Source organism: Herpailurus yagouaroundi, unplaced genomic scaffold (assembly GCF_014898765.1).
Source record: "Herpailurus yagouaroundi ecotype Mexico unplaced genomic scaffold, PumYag 54597, whole genome shotgun sequence".
In the NCBI taxonomy this organism is placed as follows: domain Eukaryota; kingdom Metazoa; phylum Chordata; class Mammalia; order Carnivora; family Felidae; genus Herpailurus; species Herpailurus yagouaroundi.
The window spans coordinates 1-8,034 of NW_024413792.1; the positions used below are offsets into that span (position 1 = coordinate 1).

Genomic DNA, 8,034 nt, shown 5'->3' on the forward strand with positions numbered 1-8,034 from the left:
TTCTGCCCATTTCGTCAATGGATTATTTGCTTTTTGGGTGTGGAGTTTGGTGAGTTCTTTATAGATTTTGGATACTAGCCCTTTGTCTGATATGTCATTTGCAAATATCTTATCACATTCCGTTGGTGGCCTTTTAGATTTGTTGATTGTTTCCTTGGTAGTGCAGAAGCTTTTTATCTTCATGAGGTCCCAATAGTTCATTTTTGCTTTTAATTCCCTTGCCTTTGGATATGTGTCAAGTAAGAAATCGCTGTGGCTGAGGTCAGAGAGGTTTTTTCCTGCTTTCTCCTCTAGAGTTTTGATTGTTTCCTATCTCACATTCAGGCCCTTCATCCATTTTGCATTTATCTTTGTGAATGGTGTAAGAAAGTGGTCTAGTTTCATTCTTCTGCATGTTGCTGTCCAGTTCTCTCACCACCATTTGTTAAAGAGACTGTCTTTTTTTCCATTGGATATTCTTTCCTGCTTTGTCAAAGATTAGTTGGCCATACTTTTGTGAGTCCAATTCTGTAGTCTCTATTCTATTCCATTCATCTATGTATCTGTTTTTGTGCCAATACTATGCTGTCTTGATGATTACAACTTTGTAGTTGAGGCTAAAGTCTGGGATTGCGATGCCTCCCTCTTTGGTTCTCTTCTTCAACATTACTTTGGTTATTCGGGGTATTTTGTGGTTCCATACAAATTTTAGGATTGCTTGTTCTAGCTTCGAGAAGAATGCTGGTGCAATTTTGATTGGGATTGCACTGAATGTGCAGATAGCTTTGGGTAGTATTGACATTTTAACAATATTTATTGTTCCAATCCATGAGCACAGAATATTTTTCCATTTCTTTGTATCTTCTTCAATTTCCTTCATAAGCTTTCTATAGTTTTCAGCATACAGATCTTTTACACCTTTGGTTAGGTTTATTCCTAGGTTTTATGCTTCTTGGTGCAATTGTGAATGGGATCAGTTTCTTTATTTGTCTTTCTGTTGCTTCATTATTAGTGTATAAGAATGCAACTGATTTCTGTACATTGATTTTGTATCCTGCGACTTTGCTGAATTCGTGTATCAGTTCTAGCAGACTTTGGGTGGAGTCTATCGGGTTTTCCATGTATGATATCATGTCATCTGCAAAAAGTGAAGCTTAGAGAAGTCCTTTATATTTGTACATGTAAGGGGAAATTTCTTGGCCTTGAGCTGAAAGTCAATTTCCAAAAGAAATCACTATTAATCAACCAACTCTCCAATTTAAAAAACCCTAAATGAAAACAGACCGCTATCATGCAGAGGTGGTTCAGTTTTGTTCTCTATTGTTATTTTTTGACTGAAGTATACTAGATATACAACATTCTATTATTTTGAGCTGTACAACACAATATTTCAACATTTGTATGCATTGAAAAATTATCACCACAGTAAGTCTAGTTACTGTGTGTCACCATATAAAATTCCAAGTTTTTTTCTTATAATAGGAAACTTTATGATTTACTTTCTTAGCATATTTCAAATTTGCAATACAATATTATTCACTATATTCACTATGCTATATATCACATCCCCATGACCTATTTATTTTATAATTAAACATTTGTACCTCTTGATCCTCTTCACTCATTTTACTCAAGGCCCAAATCCCTGCCTTTTGGCAACCACCAATCTATTCTCTGTATTTGTGAGTTTTGTTTTGCTTTGCTTTGTTCATTTTTTTGTTTACTCCACATGTAAATGAAATAATATGGTATTTGTCTTTCTCTGTCTTACTTCAGTTAGCATAATACCCTCTAGGCCCATCTGTATTGTCACAAATAGCAATATTTCATGTTTTTTCATGGTTGAGTCATATGCCTGTGTGTGTGTGTGTGTGTGTGTGTGTGTGTGTGTGTGTGTGAATGTACCACGTCTTCTTTATCCACTTATCCATTGTTTTGGACACTTAGGTTGTTTCTATACCTTGGCTATTATGTGAATAATGTTGCAATGAACATAGGGTGCATATATCTTTTTGAGTTATTATTTTTTATTTCCTTTGCATAAATACCCATAAGTGGAATTGCTGGATCATATGGTAGTTCTATTTTCAATTTTTTTAGGAACCTCCATACTGTTTTCCATAGTGATTGCACCAATTTACATTCCCACCAACAGTGCACAAGGGTTCTCTTTTCTCCACATTCTCACCAACACTATGATCTTTTTGATCACAGCCATTCTAACAAGTGTGAGGGGACATCTCATTGTGGTTTTGTTTGCATTTCCCTGGTAATGACTGCTATTGACAATCTTTTCATGAGCCTATTGACCTTCTGCATGTCTTCTTTGGGAAAAAAAAATCTATTCCTATCTTATGTCCATTTTTTAATCAGATTTTTTTTGTTATTGAATTGTATGTGTTCCGTATATATTTTGGATATTGGCCCCTTACCAGGTATACAGTTTATAAATATTTTCTTCCATTAAGTATATTGCCTTTTTTATTTTGTTGACAGTTTCCTTTACTATGCAGAAACTTCTTAGTTTGATGTAGTCCCATTTGCTTATTTTTGCTTTTGCTGCCATTGTCTTTGGAGCCAGATTTAAAAAAATATTGCCAAGAGTGATGTCAAGGAGCTTACTGTCTATATTTTCTTCTAGGATTATTATGGCTTATGGTCTTACATTCAAGTCTTTAATCCATTTTGAGTGAATTTTTGTGTATGCTGCAAAACAGTGATCCAATTTAATTCTTTTTCACGTGGCTGTCTGCCCTGTTTTCTGAGCACCATTTATAGAAGAGACTGTCATTTCTCCTCTGTTGTTGTCTTTTGAGCACTTAAAATTATGAAACAAATTCAGATCTATAACACTTCTCAACTCTGGTTTGATAGCCCTTTAGCCTAACAGTGCCCTCTTCTGGTTTTATGATTCACATTCACCTATTTCATCTGTGTTAAAAACATAACAAAACAAAACAAAACAAAAGCTTAACTGTTAATGGAAAAAATGATGGGTAAAGGTCATTTTGAAACCTAGCTGTAAAAGGCTTTGGCTTTCCATTTTAACATAACAAAAACAAACAAAAATCCAGTTGGGAGTACAATGGTGGTTACCAAGGACTGGGGAAAGGGGAAAAGGGGAAGGCACTGTTTAATGAGTATGAAAAAATTCTGGAGATTGGTTGTACAACACTGTGAATATACTTAACACAACTAAACTATACATTTAAAAATGATAAAAATGATAAACTTTGTGATTTTTTACCACAATTAAAAATAAAAATAAATAAATCCAGTTGAGGTATAAATAGTCCAGGTTGATGGCAGCAGCTTAAGTTGGAACTGTTTTCACAAGTCAAATGTTTACCATAAATCAAACACACCTGGATTTGATATAATTTTTAATTCCTGTCATTTTACTAAAATGGGCAATGTTTATCTTAATTTACTAAAACTATAGCTATAAAACAACTTAATTTCAACTTTTACTCTTAAAGTCTTTCATCTTGCAGATAATAAAATATTCTGCAGTACAAAAAAAATAACAGTAAGGTTTGACTTATTCAAATGGGTATAAGGGATAACATTCACTGAAATAAAGAAGACTAGGGAAGGAGCAAGTTTGGAGGGTTGGGATAAACCAATGGTTCTAAGAGGGGATGATTTTGCCTTCTGAGGGACATTTGGGAGCGTCTGGAGACATTTTTGTTTTTCACAGTTGGGAGTGGTATGGAGGTGCTACTGATGTATGTTGATATACTGCTAAACATCCTACAATGCACAGGGCAGTCCCCCACCACAAAGAGTGATCTGGCCTCAAATGTCAGTAGTGCCAAGAGTGAGTAACCCTAAATTAGAATCCTTTCCTCTGACTTTAGCCTCTGTTTCTCAGGCTTTGCAGCAGTTTATTCTTCTTCTGTCTATAATTACACAGTATTCTGTCTTTGGCTGACTTCCTTTTTCCTCTATATTTTCTCTTGAGGATACCATCTATTCCCATGACATCACCTACCAGGTCTATGTTAGTGACTCCCACATCTGTTAAGTCTAGTCCCAACTACTTTTCTAAATCTAGAGCATTGTTTCTCTTAATTTCCCTTCACATGTTTTCACTAACCCACTGCTACAATATTTTTATTAGTGGCATCTGGTAGAAAACCACAGGGTCACTTATTTCCTAAACATTTACTGAGTATCTAGTTTGTGTAAAGGGCTGCACTGGTACTTAGAGGAAGGTAGTGATGGTGGAAATGAGAGGCAATCATGGTTAATAAGTACTTTAAATGCATGATCCCTAATTATGGCAATAGTTCTACAAGGAAGAAATTACTATTTCCTGGAAACCATAGCTCTAAATGTTTAATCGGCTACTTAAATATCACAGGGCTTGTAAGTAACAGAGTATTTTAAAAGTCAGTTCTATTTTGACATTAAGGATTGAACTCTTTCCATTAAAAAACACTGAGGACAGTGCTGTAAAACCGTGGTCTATTTTGTACATAGCCAAAGGGGAATGGATGTGAATGCTGAAGGTCTAAGAAGTTCCAGTAGCCTTTTCTTCTAAGCCATATCACACCCATTTCTTACCATATATCATATATATATATCATATATCTTATTACCATATATCATTGAATATAATACACCAGTAGTAAGACGAATTATTATTTTCCATTACTCTAAGAAAACAAAAACTTTGCCCATTAAAGTATGGCATTCCATCGAGATTTAGATTTATTAACTGAGATTTTATAGATGTTGAAACATTAAAAATTATTAGACATTTTAAAAAGTAAGCCTTCAGAGATTTCTAATTTGTTAAAATATGAAGAAAAGTGTAACCCTACATTCTAAGACATACGGCGAATTTATTTTCCACATTCAATTACCATGTTTAATGCTAGTGTGCTATTTTGCACTTTAGTCAACTACCATGTTTGCAATTGCTTTTCAAATTGTCCTAGGTAGTTTAATGGCTCTGTGTTACATAGCTGCAACTCGGTAGTAAAGCCCTTAGCTTTTCAATAATGTCTTTGTTCTCCCCCTCCCGCCACCTGCGCCCCTTACCCCCCATTCCAACCCTCCGCGCCTTTCCACAATCTATGCAGAGTTCACCAATTAGGAATAAACCTGGATTTCTTCTAATCTTAAAATTGCATAGATTGTGTAACACAGAACATAGATTTAGTTACATTTAGGGGGACGGACGGTGGTAAAACATTATATGTTAAATATACATGTCTTTTTAAGACCCACCCTTATAGAACGTTAAAATAGGGTGGAGTAAGGAGGGGAGGGCGGGCGGAGAAGGGATATGCGTTTCAGGATACAGGAAATACGGTAAGCGCGAAACCCGGAGGAAGCTCTGTGCCTGGAGGGGACCCGCCGCCATCTCAGGTCTCAGCCTCGCGGGGCCCACCACAGAGAGCTGACGCCCTGTCCTAAGAATCCTTATGGGTGACCAACCTTGTTTCTCCGGGAGATCCACGCTCCCACCTGGAAACACGCGGGAAACCAGGCCTCCAAAAAAGCGCTGCCTCCTAGCTCCACGGTGGGATTATCCAGAGGGAACCCCCAACGGAGGTAGTACCACTCTTCCCTCTGCACCTTCTCCTGCATCACCCGGCCTGAAGTCGCACCCTCCTCCTCCGGAGAAGTAGTAGAATGTACTTCTCCCACCCAAACCAGGTCAGATTCTTTCCTTCTCATCTGGGACATCCAGGCTCTTTGCAACTTAATTATGCACTTTCCCAGATCTCCTTCCCCTTTTCTCTATTCCCAGGATTTCATAATAGAAAAACACAGTAAACAAACAAAAACCATACTGGCATTGAGTAGCTCTTTCACAAAATATGCTTGGGCAAAATTATGGATATTGAATGACATTAAGTAAATTATTTTTGATATTTTAGCTGTGATAATTGTTATATTTTTTTAAGAAATAGATTTAAATCTCTTGATGTTTAAAAGTAATTCAGTGGGGCGGAAGTGGGAGTTACAAACAAAATGTTCATGAGTTGATGATAACTGGGTGATGTATACATGGAAATTCATTATACTGTTCTACTACTTTTGTGTATATTTGAAACTTTTCCATTGAAAAGAAAATCCTTGGTTCAAGATCAGTAACAACATATGGAAGGCCTCATTCCTATGCTAACAGGCTCAATTCCTGTGCTAACGGAGGGTATTTTGAAGTGTCTTCAGGAGTGGGTTTCTCTGTATGTAGCAGGAAAATTTAATAAGTAAAAACAAACAAACAAACAAAAAAAACAGTATGGTAAGTTAAACCCAAGGGCCATAATGTTTGTTTGTTCAAGGTATGCAGGGATCACCCAGGATGGACAAAGTCATTCTGCTTGGTAGTAATCATGACCCATCAAAAAGGAAAGGGGAAATTTGGGTGGTTCTTTAAAGGGTGAGTGACATCTGGCATGTGGAAGGGGAGAGAATGCTTTTCAGGCCTGGTGTTTTCAGGACAAAAGTCCCAAAGTGGGCTTATGGGAAAAGCTTGGGTGTAATTCTGAATCTTTGAGAAAGAAGGACTTGGAAGTGCAATAGAGTGTTGCAAGGCCTTGAATGTTACGCTAAGGAGTATGCAGTTTAATCTAAAAGCAGTGGTAACCATTGAAGATTTTCAATCAAGTGATATATTTTAGGAATCCAGTTTTTACCATCAGAGAAACAGTCTTCTATTTAGAAGACTTTATGGAATGCAAAAAATAAAACCAAATCTGACCCAAGGCTCACAGGTCCTTGTAATCCAAAGGAAGCAGGGCATCCTTTTTTCATTCATACAGTAAACCCTTTTGGAACTCTTGCAATGGACAAGGCATTGTGCTGGGAGCTGTAGGGAATGGATGAGCAAGGCATAGTGCCTGGTACATAGTTGGAGTGAAACAGATACTTGAATAAATAAGTCAATAAATGCTAGGTTAACAGTGGCAACCAAGGAGGCTCTGGACTTGGGACTTGGTAACAGTGCATAGAAAAAGAATGAGCTTTTTTGCTTGAAAGCATCTTCCAGTCATTCCTTTACACTCTGATTTCCATCATTTTTACCTCAATGTACAAAAGGGTAGTGCTGGTAGAGGTTAGGGCATAGGGATAGCAGTGCTCATGTAGAAAACCAAGGATGTTGTGCAGGGAAAAAACTGCAAGAGCTACATAATTTCATCTAGTGATTCAAATCATTGAAAATTGTAATATAGCATATATTTACTGAACATTTTTTATGTGCCAGACACTGTTCTAAGGGGCTTCTAGAATCCACACTCTTAATTTGCAATAGACCCCTTCTAATATGATCTATATAATTGTTTTACAGGAATATATAATAGAAATGGGAGCACGGTGGAACATAAGGACTTGAGGAGGCCAGGGGAAAGAAATGTCCAAAAACAGAGGAAATAATTTTACCTTATTTTACTATCTTTTAGTCTCTGAGGGATTGCAGAATGACTCCATTTCCTTGGTGCATTCATAAAATGGTTCACCCTGTGAAGATGATGAAGACTATTGACAATGCTGCCCTGATTTTTCTGATGTCCTATACCAGGTAATTGTGTTTTTTAAGGTACTTTCTTTACCAAAAACTTATTAAGGGAGGAAGAGGAATAAGAGTTGTAAAAATAAATAGCCAAACAAAAAACAAAGCTAGCACAAAATGGTAAAATTGAAACTATTTTCTACATTTTATAAAACCATACATACCATATAATAATAATGTAATTTATAAGCTGCTTTGTTAAATTCACTCCTAATTTACCTTATAGTTTTTGTTGTTAGTGTGAAATGTATTTAAATTTTTTTTAATGTTTATTTATTTTTGAGAGAGAGAGACACAGAGTACAAGTGGGGGCAGGGTCAAAGAGAGCGGGAGACACAGAATCTGAAGCAGGCTTCAGGCTCTGAGCTGTCAGTACAGAGCCCGTTGTGGAGCTTGAACTCAGGACTGGTGAGATCAGATCTGAGCTGAGGTCGGATGCTTAACTGACTGAGCCACCCAGGCATCCCTGAAATGTATTTTTAAAACCAGATTTTCTGATTTTTGCTGGTAAATGGGAACATGAT

General features: G+C 36.7%; 1 protein-coding gene across 1 annotated transcript; it reads left to right on the plus strand.

Moving 5' to 3' along the window:
* Positions 1-5,300: 5,300 nt before the first annotated feature.
* On the plus strand, positions 5,301-7,834 carry NBDY (negative regulator of P-body association). Its single transcript, XM_040466396.1, has 2 exons — positions 5,301-5,649; positions 7,401-7,834. Exon 1 carries the CDS (start codon positions 5,415-5,417, stop codon positions 5,619-5,621), a length of 207 nt encoding a protein of 68 aa, XP_040322330.1. The 5' UTR covers positions 5,301-5,414; the 3' UTR covers positions 5,622-5,649; positions 7,401-7,834.
* Positions 7,835-8,034: the final 200 nt, after the last annotated feature.

Bases quoted from the DNA above. Each gene is read 5' to 3' on its own strand.
- NBDY (XM_040466396.1), top strand. From the start codon at position 5,415: ATGGGTGACCAACCTTGTTTCTCCGGGAGATCCACGCTCCCACCTGGA.